The sequence below is a fragment of the Aptenodytes patagonicus genome, chromosome 1 (genome assembly GCF_965638725.1).
Source record: "Aptenodytes patagonicus chromosome 1, bAptPat1.pri.cur, whole genome shotgun sequence".
In the NCBI taxonomy this organism is placed as follows: Eukaryota; Metazoa; Chordata; class Aves; order Sphenisciformes; family Spheniscidae; genus Aptenodytes; species Aptenodytes patagonicus.
The window spans coordinates 6,259,536-6,277,707 of NC_134949.1; the positions used below are offsets into that span (position 1 = coordinate 6,259,536).

The 18,172-nt window shown below is 39.7% G+C and overlaps 1 protein-coding gene across 2 annotated transcripts in view; it reads right to left on the reverse strand.

The window, feature by feature from the left end:
* The window catches only part of USP6NL (USP6 N-terminal like), a 131,782-nt gene extending 117,603 nt beyond the window's left edge, over nt 1-14,179 (reverse strand). The window contains exons 1-2 of one of the 2 annotated variants that reach the window (XM_076351947.1): nt 14,109-14,179; nt 8,922-9,011 (exon numbers count right to left, since the gene is read on the reverse strand). In XM_076351947.1, the coding sequence (XP_076208062.1) occupies nt 8,922-8,925 (4 nt within the window). In that variant the 5' untranslated portion in view covers nt 8,926-9,011; nt 14,109-14,179. Of the gene's footprint in view, nt 1-8,921; nt 9,012-10,294; nt 10,475-14,108 lie in introns of those variants that run through there. The other variant, XM_076352036.1, reaches the window with a different exon arrangement.
* Between the last annotated feature and the right edge of the window lie 3,993 nt (nt 14,180-18,172).

Sequence of the window (18,172 nt, forward strand, 5' to 3'; positions counted from 1 at the left end):
AGTCTGTAGACCAGCCTGGACACAAGGTATGGCTGTAGCACAGCATCATGATAAGAACAGAGAGCTGCAGCTGACAAGCATCACCTCCAAAAAGTAAGTTTGGGGAGGGCAGTGTACAAACCAATAGTGTTTGTACAACTCAAACAGTAGCATCACAAAATAATACTCCTCATATAATGCTGTACAAAATTCTACTACCAAAAAAAAAAAAAAAAAGGAAAAAGCTTTATATTGAATGCAACAGAACATATTCTGGTGTGAGACATTTCCCTATGTCTCTAAAAATTCTGGGAAGTCTGACTGCTGCTCAGAAGAGCTCTGAGTGAGCCTTTCAGCACTCTACCACAGAATTAGGCAGGTTTTGAAAGAGCTTTTCAAGGGTAAAACAGAAAGACTGCATTCAAGAATCCTCTCCTATGGCAAACCAAAGTGCTATATTAAAACAAAGTGCCCTTTTTGTATTAGTGATCTATTAGATTAATGACTGCAGTGGCCAAAAGCACTGGAGATTCTACAGCATGTTGGTATGCCTTCCATTCCAGAGAATAATTATGGTACACAAAATAAAACAGGGGGAAAAGAAGAAAAAAAAAAAAAAGAAGAAAAAAAGAAAAAGAAACCGCAACACACCAGCTTCTCAAACCAGGCTGGAAGTCCTGCACAGCTTTCTGCTCACTTCAGAAGTTTTGAGCAGGATAGGTACAGGCATACCAACAGCCATGAAAAAACTCCAGTGCTATCTTGTCAGTCTCCCACATAATTTTAATAATTAAAATCTCTTAATTATAGGGGGATATTGCAGTGAGAGATTAAATGAACGTTATAATCAGCTGATTGATAGGATATCACCTAAGTGCAGCTGCTTTGTTTACACAAACATCTGCAACCATCCTTTAAACACTGAAAGGACAACAGATTGGATAGTTTAAGTAAAGAAAAGATCTTAAATTTAAACAAACACAGAGCCAGTAATCCTGCTGGCATTACTTGCATAACCTTTCTTATGGCAACAACCCCAAATATTTTCCATCCGTGCTACAAATCAAAGAAGTTGTTTCCTATCGAAAATTGGGTAAAGAATGTCAGAGTAGTTTTTCTCGAAACACAGTCAATTTAGCTTAAAATAACTACACATCTTGTAAATCAGGTGTTTTGTTTCTTGAATATGAACATAAATAATGTAACATAATATAAAATGAGGCTGCAGCTCACTTATTTTTCTTATCTGTGGTAAAGTTACACTAATAAGCAGCAATAGTTTCACTTTTCCAACACAGTGGTGCATATTATTCAATCATTTGTAAGGAAAGAGAAAACAACATGACTCACAACAGACAAGGAAAGTCCTCTAAATACCTCACTTAACACTGCTGTTGGAAGAGTTCTTCTTCAGCCCATTTCTAATCTTCACCTGACTCAGCTGTTGTTTTGTGAATTCTCTAATTCAATAGGAAAATTATAACACCACTAGGGAGCTTAATACTGCAGCCTCTAGAAAGTCCTCCCTGCAGTAACTAGAACAACATTGTTCTGTGTCTACATAGTGCCTTACACAAAGAGGGGGGTGCCTGCCCAAACAGCTACATTTATAGCTCTCGCTTTTCATCTGTATTTCAGCTGTGAGTTTCTGCATCCTTCCCCCCTTTGGAATGTACTTGAACACCACCCTCAACTTATCACAGGATGAATAGGATCCCAGAAATATGAATTGCTTACATAGTGGTGGATACTTGATACTCACTCCAGAGAACAAGGTTACAGTGTTCTTTGCTACTTACCCTTTCTGCTGCAGGAGTACCAAAGACCCACAATAAAGGCATTATTGTGCAGTGTTCTATATAAAGGAGTACAGAGATAGGTCCAAAGATGAAGATTTAAATTAAAAAAAAAAAAACAAACCTGTAACAGGAGAGTATTATCATGTCAAAGGGATGTACTTCTGTGTACACCAATTAGTCATAATAATTCAGCGGTCCTTACCGGCCATCAATCAAAACACTGAGAGGCAGACAAATTTAGAAAGGACTCTCTCCCTCCACATATACACACATAAATAAAAGAATTGTTACATATTTCAAGTAAGTATATAATTTGTAATATAAATAGAAAATAATTCTATAAAAATATATAGTACAAATGTAATGTAATGAATTTTTAAATATATGTTATTATTATAAACATATTTCTATCATCTTTGCTATTTTGGACACACACCCACACAGAGTTAGAGTGTCATAAAATAAATAATTTGTAAATAATCCAACCTTAATTTTCATTGCAAACGTGACAGAATAAATGTGAAGTGCAAGTGTCTAAAAGGGACATACTTAGGGAGCAATAAGTGTGTATACAAAAAGACTGGTCCTCCAATAACAGTCATGATGGTAACTTTCCTGCCACAACTCTCCTGTCAGTTCAAAACTAACAAGTTTCCTGCCCGTGACAACATCTTGGTTTACAAACAGAAGTTACATTGGTTTAAACGTAGGTGTCATGTTGCACTAACATATTTAGAGAAGCCCCATCAATCTGACCATCAATTTAAACCCACAGGGAGAAAGCCCAGCTGAAAGAAGATAGCTTTGACGTTCCCTTTATGGCAAAAAAATTAAAAAAAAAAATTATATATATATATAAAACCAACCTTTTTTTAAATGTTTAATAAATGTACTTGAAATATATGCAAAGGGTTTTAAAACATTTAGCTTTACTATACATTATTAACTAATTTAAATGAAACAGTAAATACCAAGCAATACCAGTTTGTTGAAAAAGCCTTCTAGAAAGTGAGACTACTGAACTTGAATATATCACCTGGAAGCACAGTTTCTATATGTGATAAATACGTTTTTGGTAGCTGCAACCTGCTGCAAAGCTTAAGGAAAGAAAGCAACTTCACTTCAATCTACAGAGATCGAAGACTTATTTTGTTCAGTTAAAAAAGTGACAGAACAAAACTCAAAAATGTTTGTCTTCCTCTTCAATCTAAAAATAAAGTTTAAATGCAAGAAGAGCCACAACTTACCAGTTCTAAATATGCTAAAGTGATCAAAAATAAAGGAAGGATTATGAAAAAATTAATCTTAGAAGTCTATTTAAATGCAGATGAATTTCAAAAAGCTTTCATTTGTGTTCCGATATATTTAAGTACCTGTACTGTCAGCAAAAAAAAAAAAGCTACAAGGTCTCAGAAGTTGCAACATTATGTCAATTGAATAAATAAGAAGAAATCCAACATCATAAAACGTGATTATCAAGAAAACAAGTAAGTTTCTACTAACACACCTACATTTCCTCAATGTGACGCATCAGTTCTGTGCATGTAAAGTATTTGGGTTTATATTTTATTGCGACTAATGCACCCCCTGTATTTAGAGGAGCGGTTTAATTACAGCATTGGTGAGAAACTGGGTCATCGAAGATCTGATTAGCCCTCTGGAGATGTCTCTTCTCACTTAATATAGAGGAAGCCTAAGATTACAGTATTCTTAAACAACTTAAACTATAGCTCCACACACACTTCAAGCAAGGGAAAAAACAGCATTATCACTGGAAAGAAGACAGTCTCACCCACCAACCACTTATTCTCACCCCTGCGCTTCTCTCCCTGCATCACAGCAATACAACCATTTATGCAGCTATGTAGTAAACAGCTTAGGGAGCCCACCCAATTCAAATCAACCTCATGAATGCTGCAACAAGGAAGAATGCAGGAATTCAGACAGGGAAAGGACACCACCCCTTCTATTGGCAAGGGGAACATTTTAAGGGGGTCATGAAATTTTAAAGACCCTCAGTTCAGCCTTGCCTCCTACAGGCCAGAACTTTCTAATGAAACTCAACTTGATGCAAAGCTTTTCCGCAAGTCCATACAAGTTTCTGTAACTCATTAACCCTGACCTCTGAATCTGCATTTTAAGTCAGAAAACTATCTCCAGCATGCTTGCTGATAGCCTCCCTCAAGTATAGCTGCACTATACAGAGGAGACAGCCAGCCGATACAGCAATAACTAGCAGTACCTGAAGGAAACAGAAGTGACAAGTTAAGACAACACAGGTGAGTAACAGTGAAGCAAGATCAAGAATGGTAAGCGCTTCTCCTGACCGCTAGGTTCAGGAGCCAAACAACTTTGTATACATGTATTTTTCATGCCTCATCCTCCCACTACAAAAAAAAAAAGTTACTACACTACTACTTCTGATCCAAGCGCTCATGTGTCACTACAGTTACGTACAGTGGTAAATTCCCCTGACAGTTTCAAGAAAAAAATAGAGCAAACATAAGATAAATACTAATGTTATCAATGAAGTAGTTTTTATGGGGTTGTTAATATACAGAAGCTTACTATTTTAAGTATCTTGTGGGTTTCATTCTTTTCCAGATAGTTCAATTGCAGGTGGGGTTATTATTATTTAACTCAAAAATTTTAAATGTATCCCAAGTCTTCAAACTAACCTTTTTCAAATCTGCATTATGTCTCTATCGCCTATGTCCTACAATTCTTTATCATTCAGATCTTCAGTTTTTCCATGAAGAGTTACAAATTTCAGTAAAGATGACCTAGGATACAATAGCTTCTTCTATATTTCTCAAGTCACAGTATTTCTAAAGATTAGAAGATAATTGTGCTGTGAAATCAGAAGAACAATTATTAAAGAAAACACTTCACATAGTGTATCTTCGAGCTTGTATTTTAGGAATGGGTTTTCAGGGTTTGTGGTTCAAATATAAAACAAAAACTTAGCATGTAACATCATTAACCGACATCCTTTAGCTATTCATTATTATACTTTATTATAAAGCTATTTTAGCTTACTTCTAAGCTTTCCTTCCCCAGCATGCAGTTTTATGTATGAATCAGAACGTAAGTCTCTTTCCTTTCTTTCAGTCTCAACTCACTGAAGAGAACTGATGACTACAAAGCCTCTTAAACTACATCGATCAGCTTTATAGTTATTTGCAACACTTTACCCCAAAATACACAAAATGCACAGCCACCTTACACTTTGTGTAAACCACAAAAAATTGTTCATTTCCCAGCATTTATTTTATGAACAGTTTGACTCGATCCTCAGTTCACTAGAAATTCATTCTGGCATACAACGAGGGGAGATTAGAGGTGAAGGGGGAAAATTGGGCCGGCCTTAACCAAACAGACTTTTCTTAGCCTAGGAAGCTTTATAAAAGCCCAGAACACACTTTTCTCAGTTGCAGGAATAATAACGCATACTTGCTAAAGCATTATATCTTTATCTGTTAAGGCTGACCTTAACATTTGTTTTAATTCCCAAGTTCATTGCTCATGAACAGAGAAACTGACAGCCAAAACTATTTCTCTACACACACTGTAAGAACTCAAAAAAAAAAAATTTTCCTTTTTTTTTTTTTTAGAAATCACAAAATCCTAAGGTTCCTCTGCAAGCTAGAAAGCCAGCTGTAATAAGAGGTCAAGATAAATAACCAACCATCAGACAGAAGCAGTCTTTAATCACACTATTGTGGTCTTGATTTGAACTGGTGAAGCAGAAAGTTTCCCACCTCATTACCAGGCCACACAGACCAACTTCGAAATATAAGATTACATTGCATAGCATCTCTCCAAACACATAAAATGCACTCCTACCCTCAGTCAATCGCAAAGAAAACCTGACGAGATGATCCTGAAGCATGAATAATAGCAGGTTAACTTCCCAACTGCATGCAGTGTTAAGTTTTAGGGTGGGAAACAAAACTAAAAGCAGAAAAAGCCAGGAAAGAATTATTCTGCACAATTTATTATGACAGCAGAATAATAAAAAAAAAGTTGGCACTGCATCCTATACATTTAAGGGGGGGGAGGGATATGAAGATGTCAGCAGCTTGCTGCAACAGTATGTACTAACGTTTAGTTTAATTGTTTGCAAACTGAGTTCACTGCAGCAGCTCAAGTAAGTTCACTGCACTGACCTTTCAAAGGAGAAAGCACAGGACAACTCCCAAACATAAAAAGCACAGTTTACAATCGTAAGAATTTATCACGACACTACACACTTTCTGGCAGCTAAATGTCAACAACTGAAGAAAACGTAGAAAATTAAACCAACTCTTTCTGTGGTGTGACATTCTAGGCAGGTTACATACAGCCAGGATTTCCCCAACAAGTTATCTTTAAATACGAAATAAATCAAAACCAATTTAACTTAGGTACAGCATGTGACCTCACTGTCCTATGGGGCACAAAATGTTAAAGTATAATTTGAAATACGGACTTGTCTTATCCTTATTTATGAAAACAGACTTTTATAAAGGCATTCCACAGAAATAAAAGCCTTAACAGAGACTGCCTCAGTTTTAACACCTTTTCAGATTCTCTGCAACAACTAAAAACAACTACCATGAACGGTGGACTTTGCTATTCTGTCAATACTCTTCCCCAATATTGGAGAAGATCCAGTACAACAGGATCCGAAGCACTTACCTACACACCTGATAACTATTGGAAGTTATACAACAGCAGTAGTTCCCCTATTCACTTTCCCAAAAATTTTAACTGATCATTTGCTTAAAAATAAGCTTGTGTGTGCTCCTTCAGTACCAAGATATTACAGATTTACTTCTACAAGCTGTTTCAATAAAATAATATGCTCTATGTAGCTGCTAAAACGACAAATATGATACAAGGTAAAAATGGCTTTTTAAGCTAATGAATAAGGTTGGCAGAAAATCAAATAGGTAAGGACTGGCTGTGAATAAATTTAGGACAGATATTAGAAAAGGGATAATCATTTTAGGACTGAGATTCTAGAACAGCCCTTCACAAACAGCAATGGAAATATATATTGCATTGAGTGTATCACAAGCAAATAACAAGTAGGATTGTATAATGTAGCCTGCACATAGCAGCATTCTGAATTTTTTAACCAGGAAGTTATTAGCGTTCCCAAGTCTGATGTTCCCACATTTTAGATCATCATTTTAGATAGATTTTCTGTTTGAATTACACCAGGTGATGCACAAGTTTGGAATACTAGAGACTCCCATCACTTTTAACACATCTAGCTATTCTAGGTGCCCACAGATTTTGTGAATAAGCTTACATGTAGAGAAGTATGCAAATAAATTCATCTTCATAGGATGATAAATAACTTATAGACTGAGGTATTTAGTAGAGAGGAGCCTAAAACTATGTAGACCATGCTTATAGTTCAAGTTTCTCTGAAGTAAACCGTAAACTAAGAAATCCAACACCAGCTGAACATAAACATCTAATCTTCTCTAAACCATGTTTTAAAAAAAAAAAAAGCAGCATTTTCTTTTGTGCCCTTGAAGCCCATCACTTACCATAGACTTAAGCATCTAATCTACCACAGGAATGTGGTGTGCTGCAAAGAAGAGACTGTATTTTGAATAACATAATTATTAACCACCACAAAAAGTACTGCCAAAGCGTTACCTTTCATTTGAATAAGGGTCTTCATTCCTGCTAATATAAAGCTAAACTCTCCAGTCTGGAATCATTCAAAATCTCACCAAAACCAATGGTCTTTTGCTGAAGTCATGACAGTATTTGTTGTACTCAAACCAAAAACATCACAGCAGTACCTTGGTGAGTCACACTTAACACAGCAACTATGATTCAAAAGGTAAAAAGGATTTACAGATATTTGTTATGTTTAAGGCTATACATTAGGCAATGACAGCACATGAGATGCTATATAAAACAAATGAAGATTAATATAGCAGCGTTTGACAAATCAGGATATTCAGGTACTTGAATGTCTGCCTGTAAAGTTGTCATCTAAGCAATACAGCAAATACTTTAAACGTCAGAAAGTAAACAAGCGTGAACAGCAACACAAAAGAGAAAACAGATATAATTCTACATAAATACTAAAATAGCTCTATCTACACTAAGCATGAACCCTAGAGTTCAGCAATTCTTTCAGTCCTTTTTTTGGTGTAGCTTTTCCTTTGCTGCATTTAGCAAGCATTTCCTCCATCATTTTTTTTTTTTCTTCCAGATGTCAAGAACAGTCATTTTTCATTTAGTTTGACAAGAAATTTAACCAACAATTTTCTTTACTCACTTCCTCCCAGAAAATCAAGTGATCTTATTTTACTAACATAGGATATAATTATCCTATGAACTAGATGCTCGTTCTTCAACAGATTCAGTACAGTTGTGTTGAAACTAAGCTACATTATAAATACAGTTCCTGTGGATATGAAGTTATATCCTTATTTCTACATGATGTAAGGCTAGGTAATGTTGCTGCCAAGAATTATATTAAGAAGTCTCACATCCGCAAAACTTATGAAAGACCTTTAAATACTCAAAACAGTTCTCTAAAAAGAGATTATCTTACCCATCAGATATGGGTAAAACAAAACTTCTGGTGTCTTTCATCTATTTTTTTCACCAAAACAGATCTTAACTCAGTTTTCTATGGCTCAGATCTTTCCAACGCATGCCAAAATTCCTTTGGGATCAGACCTCTATACTGGAATTTAAGTAATATATTTATTTTTTCCCATAAAATGAAGTCCATTCATCTTATGTTGGATTTTTACCAGCTATTTACTGAACAGTCACATATTTTGGAGCTCTTAGCAAACCCGACATTTTCCCCTCAGAGTTAGATGTTTTATTTATACTGAAAAAACAAACATCAGCTTGTTACAGAACTCACCTTCTTGAAAATTATACCAGACTACCAACGCAGAAGTCTTACAGAGCACACATTGATCAAAAATTTTCAGGTTAAGAACAGTATCTGCCAAATCGCAGCTTTATTTGGTTATTTTTAAAGGACTGCAGAGACATAACTCAGTATGAACATTTTTGAGGAAGAACCACCTTCCAAAATCCACTACAGAAGTACGTTTCTTCTAAACAGCAAACTAAGGGTTTCTTTTTTCTTAAATAAAGAAATCTACTCACTCATGACTGGAAACTTCTTTGCATATAATCCAATACAGGTCTTGAAGCAAGGTATCTTGTTGGAGAAGGTTTCTCAGAGGTATACATGTCCTGATGATGGTAGGAAAATAAAGAGACAAATCATTTTTTCAACTTCAAAAAACTAGAATAAATGTTTATATATAAACTGCCTTTCCTACTATCTTTTCATCCTCCTTGTTAAAAAGAGGAACACAAAGATGTATTTGTTATGACTGAGGAACTTTACTGCTTATGGATATATTTTCAAGTTTATCAACTCAAAATGTGTACTTTTTTCTAACATTCATATTATAAACTTGTGTGCATGTACTGATTCATAAAATGTAACCACTCCCAAAAGATAACAAACATTCTTAAGAAGTTAAAAGTACAAGACTACAATATGGATATAGTAACTGAAAATACCATCAAAGTAGTATTTTCCTTCAGCAACCTCAGCTAGCAAGAAGATGCAATATGAAGATACTCTTTTAGAACACAAGAACTACAAATAAGTTTACTAAATAAGCATGGATTGGCATTAGGGTACAACACTTCCTCCTCAGAAACAAAACCTGAAAAAGTTACCATTTCTAGCAACTCCAAACCATCAGATCAGTCAATTCACAACCGAAATGAAAAAAACATATCCAAGTAGGGCAGATATGGTTTCACTAACAATATGCCTGGCTCTCCCTGAAGTGAAATATAGAGGACTTAGTCTCCAACAACGACAGCACAGCAAGTACATTTTGGAAAATTTATTATATAATCTCCATCTTGCTGCTAAAAGCAAGTTTATACAAATCTGATAGAACAGTTAAACAAAAGTAACTTCACTTTTTTCTAAAGTACGAGTTCGTATAACATTTACAGATTTGCAGCACATGCCAAAGAAGTAGAGGAACTATCACAGGACTGGATTCACATCACAAGAAGGCTCCTATACCAATTGCTAAAACCAGTTTTGTAAAACCAAAAAAAAAAAAACCACAAACAAAAAAAAGACCACAACCAAGCAAAGCAAAAAAAAAAAAAAAACCCACAAAACCACCCACCACAACAAATCCAACTGTCACAAGGAAGCCTTCAGTAATGCTGCAGACTGAAAATTACAACCAACTATTTTTGCATTGAAAAAGTAACACAGGGAAGAGGCTTAATAAGGGAACAAAATGGCATCATGCTGAAGAAATATGTATGCAAACATTATAAAAAAAACCCCACAGACGAACACAAAACCATGCGATGGTGCAGTCACTGAAGAACAACAGTTTGAATTGCAGGTCCTGTCAATTCTCTATGAATGGCTACTAAATTAAACATTTAAGCACACACAGCCTAATCAAAGAAAGTGTCTGGTTAAAACATACCATTAGAACCGCAGTCTTGTCAGCTTCCTTTTGATTGCTGATGTCAAAATTGGCAAATACAACTTCCATGACTTTTAATTATTTACTGGACTAATTACAGCTATTAAGTTAAGAACATCAAATGAGCCATACAGATGGCCCTCAACCCAGGTCCAAAGCACTTTTGACTAGAGCTCCATACTATCTTTGGGCCCAAGTCGTTCTTCAATCTTATGCAGAGTCAACTGGAAGATTAGAGTCTCCCATTCAACTTGATTTTCCAAAGGTATAGTCTCACCTTAGTTTTGTAAATATGAACTAACAATACTTTGCCTCAGAGACAATGCGTTACATGACATTTTATTGTGTGTATGTACAGGAAAAGGCTGTTCATTAGGAACAAACAAAACATCAGTTCTGAAAACCACTTAAGGCTAATAATAGCATAATTATGCACCGTATCGTTTATAAAAATCTAGTCACGTAACACTAAGGAAACGAGAAGGGAAGAATATAGCAGCTATATACTACCTAAAAACATGTGTCATAACCATGAAAAGTGAATGTTTCAGTACACAACAGCAACTTGAACTCCGACTTCAGCTATAAAATATTATTCCTATCTTGCCTTCTGTGTCTAAATATTTTGCTTAGTTATTGCTAATATCTGTTTACTAGCCAATATAGACTTCTGGTTAAATTCAGGTTGTGTTCTTTGAAATAACACTGCGTATGTGCTTTATAAAATTTCCCCTATTCAGTTTTGCTGAAGGCCATTTACTTGGACTATTTGAAAGTGCTTAAGTCCCTAAAAAAGGAAAGTTTCATCTTTTATCTGTAATTTCAAGTATAGCAATAGCAAGCGGTATTGAAAAGTCAGGAAAAGTCAACACTGCCAAATATCAGAAAGTCTGTACTTTCTGTTGCATTACAATATTGACGCTTTTCCTAAGGATGTGTTACAAACTAAACGGTTATCACTTAGCTCTCTCAGCCAACCACCTCATTTATTTCAATGCTTGTAGGGTTCTCTCCTGCACAGAAACACTACAACTATTACACAACAGAGGAAAGACAGACTATTATTTGTTGAGTGTCTTGCTGAAAGACACCATCTTGGAAAAACTGCCTTTTTATTCAAAATAGTACCTGATGTCCTTGATGCTTTCCCTTGCAATTAACAAGGCTATAAAAAAACCCACACACATACCTTTGATCCTTCTCTCTTCCCGAAGAGCTAACCCTTGTATTCCATCCAGTACTTCCTCTACTAACACACATCTACTAGCCCTTCGTGGTATTCACCTTGAGTAGTTGTGAAACTACCAGCATTTTAACTTAGATTATCTCACCTGAAGTGAGAGAAGCTCTTCACGATTTCAAATTCAAGCACACTAATAATACATTCAGTTATCTATTTCCACACCTAGTGCCAGGCCTCTTTTTTACCCAATACTCTGTTTCAGGATAATTAATGAGCCAGACTGCAAGTAAATTACAGCATATTATAATTCTATGCACTATGACTCTATCCAGAGAAAAGATTTTCCTTTAAGCTGACAATCAAAGATTCAGGTCTAGTCTGTGTGTATATTATTGTAGTATCCGTTTCACTTAGATGCTAAGGAGTTAACATTAAGAATTTATATCCCCAATTCCCAAGAACCAGAAATCACAGGAGCAGCACACAACCGCACTGTTTAAACACACACACCAAGACAAAACAGTCTAAAGAGAGCCTGCCTGGCACAAAGCAGTATTTTATTGTCACTTACTTGCTTCCTTAAACCAAAATGTTATTGCCCCCGAAAGAAAATACATACAGAGATTTCAGAAGTACATGTTTTAAAGTTTTATAGATAGCTGGCTGGCAAAACATTAAGTCTGAAATTATTGGTTTCCATGCTGTATAATCAGAGGGCAAAAGAACAGCTGGTTGAAAGACAGTTCTACTAAATACTTATTTTACACTGCATCCAACTTGAATTAACTTCAAAGTTATAATCAGTAACAACAGAAGTTAAAAAGAAGCAAAACTAAGTCACTTAAGAGCACGGCTATTAAAAAGAACATTATAAAAATTCCTAATATAGCACCAAGCTTCTGAGCGTCCCAGCTCAGTAAAATGCCTGAGACAACGCAAACGTAAAATTCGCAACAAAATAAGACTACTACTGTTTAAGAACCTACACAAAAATCATTGACTGGCCACAAATGAGGAAGCACATAGAAGTACAAATGAAACAAGCACAATGACACACCCTCCTCTTTGTTCATAGCAGGAATATTTACACTATAAAGCACTGAAGCAAATTGCTTTTAGTTTCAGGCACTGCTGATTGGTCACCGTATTTAATATACACACACCTAGCAGAGTTTGAGTTTCGACTGCCACACAGCAGCTCTAGATTGCAGGGTACGCATCAAGCTAAATAACCACAGAGAACTATTATTTAACAGAATTATTCTAATTGAACTGATCCTCCTCAAAATACATTTGTTGTGAACAAGGCAGATGTGCGTTCGCTTTCATTCCACTGTAATTCAGTGAAAGCTAAAAACTAGCTACACTCATAGCCAGCTTTCTGTGCAGCTGCCTGCTGCAAACAGAAAACGGCACAAAGAAAGTTATCCTCAAGTGTATGCGGGCAAACGACCTGTGCAGGAGTTTGGCGACAGTGTTTTAAGTCACCACTTGACTCTCGTTCAGCTGGCAGTTGCACGGCTTCAGTGGTTTCCTACAGGCAACCATCCACACCACAGAAAGAACCCAAACCATCTGATAATTGGCTCTTCTGCTGATAGTCCCAGCAGAGACCAAGGACTAAGAGAGGGTTATGGAGACTGAAGTCTGTTGGCAGCACAGCCTGTGGGAAGCAGGCAAGGGCTGTGGACCCTTCCGTACCAGACCACGACTCTCAGCCCGGCACTGGCACTTTTCATCACGTACCTGAAGCACTGCAAAAAGCAGAGGAGGGAGCAGGTACAGAAAGCAGTAGTGCCAGAAAGTCACATTAAAACAACGGCTCAGCCATCCAAAACCTCCCTGCTCCCGACAGGGGTTGATCTTACAGCCTCCCACCTTGACAGAAGAGGGGGGCCCTCAAGAAGGCCCCAGGGGTGTCCGACCCACAGCCGTGACCACCACCCCCCAAACACACACCCCCTCCACAGACTCCCCTGCCTCAGCCCCAGCCCCGTTCTGACCGCAGAGGCCCAGGCCACCACAGCCCCCCACTCCCCTGAGGGGAGCGCACCGCTCACTCCCCTGCTTGGGGGTGCCTTCCCCCGGGGCGGCCTCCCAACGCCGCCACACCTCACTCAAGCCTTACAATAGGACCCAGGAGCATCTCCAACAGGGCTTCCCTCAGGCTCCCCCAGCACACTCGGCTCAGCTGCCTCCCGCACCGCGCCGACCCCCCCAGAGCACCCCACACGCTGCCCCCTCCGCCTCCCCCCCCAGCAGAAACAGTAGGGACCCTCCAAACACACACACCCCTCCGATGGGAATGGAACAGTCTGAGGCACCCCAGTACCCTCCGGGAGCCGGCTCCCGCCTCTTCCACCTCCCCAGCCCCGCGGGTGGTGCGCGCAGCCCGGGCTCCCCCCAGGAAGGATGGTATTGCCCGCCTCCCCTCAGCTCTCTAGGAACTGGGTCCCACCCCGCCCGCTTCAATGGAGAGCTCCGGCGCGGCATCTCTCCCCCACGCACACGCCCCCCCCCCCCCCCCGCGCCCCGGGAATGGAAGGGTCCAGCCGGCCACCCCGCCGCGCTCGTGGCGCTCCTCCACCCCGGGGGGCCGCACAATGGCCGGACGTCCCGGCTCGCCCATACCTTTGCTCGGCTTCCTCCTCCTCCTCCTTCCGGGGCCTCCGTCCGCCTCCTCCCCAGAGGCACTTCCCTGCTTGCTGCCCCGGGACCGGCGGCCTCCAACCAGGAAGTGCCCCGGTGTGACACCGGCGGCCGCCGCTATGGAAACCCGTCCCGCCCCCGCCCCTCCCCCGCCGGCGCCGTCCCACAAGGCTGACCCGCCGCCGCCGCCATCTTGGACTCACAACGAGGCGCGGAGGTGGCCGACTCGCCGCGCTCCCTGCTCCCGCCGCCGCCATCTTGGGCTCGTAACGAGGCCTTGGCAGCGCCGGGCGGGCCGGTGCCCGGGCGGTGCGGGGAGCCGTCCCTCGCCGAGGCCGGAGCTGCTGTGGAAGCCGTAGGGATGGGCACCTGGCGAGACTCGCGCGTTTGTGCCTAGGGCCGAGCCTTGCACCGACCAACACCCAGCTCGGGCAAATGCCCGGCCGGTCACCCTGGTGCCGCAGGCTGAGGCCACGCATCAGCACTGAGGCACCTGTCAGGAGCAGGCATCCTGTTGAAGAAAAAGGGCGAAAAACACAAAACGGGCCTTGTGCCCCTCAGATTTATCCTGGCCGCTAGGCTGTGCTGCGTGAACCACCAAGACCCTCATTTTGAAAACCCCGTTCTGCTTCTGTGGTTTTCTCTGGCAAACCACCAGCATTGGCTGTTGGAGGGTTGAAGTACAGCTTTATGGGTGAATTTCTCAGGCTTGTGTGTGAAAATACATGCGACGGGATAGGCCAGGTTGCTCATTCCAGCTCTCTTGGCATTGTGCACACATCAAAAGAGGGACGGCTTTGATCCCAGCCCTACCTCTTCCTTAAGCAGAGTGCTCCCACTCCCTCTCTGCAAATTTCTTATGCATATACATCCCTGTGCTTTGCATGGGGCAGTAAACCAAGTTACAAACAAAACTGGAAGGGAAGAAGCATAGAAGTGCGACCAACAGCTGCTTAGGACTATTAGACATTTCAAATGCCACAGCGGTGTCATGACCAGAAGGGGCGAGTTTGGTTTAAAAAGAAAACCATTGTGGTTAAGAGGGAATTTGAAGTAGCAGTAAAATATGATGTTACATTAGAAGCAAGACTAAAATAAACACTAGTTAAAATGTACTACCAAAAGACATCCAGTAATGATATAAAAAGAGCAATGTTCAGTAAATGTTTTGAGCTTTTTAAACAATCCTGTGTTTGTGTAATAATTATAGTTAGATACTTCCTATTCAAATAGTAACCAAGGAATTTAGCATAATCTACTAAAGATAAACTCTTTAAGCAGTTCCAGACAACTTGCACTATGAGTTGTGGGGCTCTTAACTTCTGATATTAATTTTTCTAAATCTTGTAATACAAGGACATTTCGTGACAATTTGGAGAAAGCACTGCTCCATTATTCCAGGGTAGATTAGATGAGTTGAATAATTACTGACTGGTTAGCCGCAGATCAGTAAATCTTCTCCACAGATATTACCACTTTTTAATAGGCTTTCTGTCCTTTGAGTTCTGTCTCATTTTAGATGAAAAATAGCCTGAATAGTGTTACTTCTGGAAAAACTGGAAGTATCATCCCCAGCGTGGCAAATACACATGCCAGCACATCTCCCCGTCTCTGAGAATCTAGCAAATCTACATAGCTGTGTATGAGCATGGTTGCATATGACATTCATTTTACGTAGGAGAAAATGGCTAAAGGCAGTAAGACATAGCAGCTCGGATCGCTTTTGTCTAAATGTTTCCTCTCGTGCAGAGGAAGTGTAACAAAACAAATTATTTATTGCTTTGCAATACATTTCAGAAAGTAATTGTGATTAACTAGCCTGTCAGTATCCCATAAATCCCAAGAGGGATACTGTGGTCGGATCTGACTCCTTCCAATTTCAAGTCTTAATTGTCTTAAAAATTTTAGAAGGTGTTGGAATATAAATACATACTTAGCTTCCTTCCAGCTAGGGATTTGTTTCCTCCCAAAATGGCTAATTAGCTAAGATAAATGTCTTCCACAGGGAGCTCTCTACTTGATCTGAACCATCTCATCTCTATTTCATACATTCTCAAACTATCTATCATCGTTTTTGTTTCCCCATATGCTCATTGTTTCCTGTTGCACTACTATAACTAGGATGTGGAACAGTTCTAAAATCACAGCTTTCCAAGAGGCTGACAGTGATGTCATACTTGTTTTATCGCTACTCCCACGTACAAATCCTGCAATATCATTTCTACCGACACTTCATTTTTTATTACAGTTCTTAGTCTGAGAAAGTGTATGCAATCGTTGTTATTTATAATGCTCAAAGATCTATGTGGCGTTGCAAGAACATAGAAGAGACATTGCCTGTGTCTCTGCTGTCTTTGCAGGAGCATGCCCCAGGAAGCAGGCAAATCTCAGCATGGTTCTCACCGGTCTTTGACCCCTGTTACATCTACACTGCCCTGAAAACTAGTCCTTTATGTCGCCTGCCAACCGACCCCATACTGCTTGGCTTCATGCGATTCCCATCGTGCCGATTTACCTTCCATGTCATGTCGGTAGGATGAGCAGTGTGGGTTACATGGTAGAAAACTTGCCTGTGTCGAGTCCATCTGCTCTTTTAGCGGGAAAGCTGCAGTTTGCTTACCGAGTGTGAACGTGGACTGGAGAGATGAAAGGCAGATTTGGATTTCTGTTGGGCTTGGACTCACATTTATGATACAGTCTAGACCTTTCAACTGAATTACATTCTGAACTGGTATTATCTGTTGATGTTAGGGAACATTCAGTGTTTACATCAAAAGGTGACCCAGTCTGTGTTTAACTCGGATGATGTACTAGCCACCTACAGCTATGACTGGAGATACAGAAGCGAACACCTTGCAAACTAACATTTCATCTCATCAAGCTCGCACTTAGGATATACCGCATCAAGATGCTGAGCACTCAGCACGGCCACTGACATTATTGGGCAGCGATACTACAAAGCCAGAGTCAAAAGAACGGAGTATTAACATTCCCTTTTAAAGTATCCTCTGTAACATTGCAGTCCTTCCTACTGGACTTCAGACGAACACAAGAATTCATATTGTAAAAATTCTGAGATTTTCATCAGCAATTATTTCTCAATGTGCTTCACCCTTTGGTTTTTTTAGTGATGAAGCTTATGAAACCCATTCTCTTCAATAAAACAAAATTAAGCAGAACACAAAGCATATGTGCAGCATTATATGAGCTAACTGCAACATCTCATGGAAATAATTTTGTCTGTCTTCAAGTCAGGTTTACAGTCTGCGCTTACAGTTGATCAACTGATCAACCCTGTGAGATTTGAGTCTTGCCATGGGACAAGGGAATGAATTTGATGACCCCTCAAGATTCCTTCTTGAGTTTCTTTCTTCCTTCCTGGGCTTCCCAAGTCTTCAGAGTACACTCGGCTCTGCAGGGCTGTGTGCATACTGGTGCACATACATGTCTTTTGCCGTCAACTGCCTCAACAAGTCATTGAAAGAGCTGTAATCCCTGACAGAGCGAGGTTTCAGAATAACGACGGCTTTGAAAATCAAAACCCAGGCTGTTAATTGGCAATTGTAGACTGGAAGTCCATAAAAGTTTTGGAGCACTTTGCTGTGGTGGCCTATCCCTAAGGCAGCCATACATACAAATTCACATAAGGACACAGCTGCAGCCCTGAAGAGCTTGACTTTGACTTTACAAAATTATGCATTTCTGTGAACTGAAAAGACAGCAGTTAGTAGAAGTTTGTTGGTCCTAAAATAATTTTTAAAACTGTTTTTGGACTGTTTCTTTTCAAATTGTGTTTCTGCTGTAGGTTTGGCTTATCTACTGTGGCGTGTGGGATTTCAGCATATTTTCTGTGGCATATGGCATTTCCACTTCTGCTTGCAGATCATTTTTAAGGCACATGAGCTAATGTGTTTTTTCTGTGTCACTCAAAATACAAACCATTTATGCACAGGCATGTACCCCGAGAGTGAGTGGCTCAGAAGATCCTGCAGGTATCTGAACAAATACAAGCCTGTCTATTAGTCTTAAATTCAAACAATTGCCCG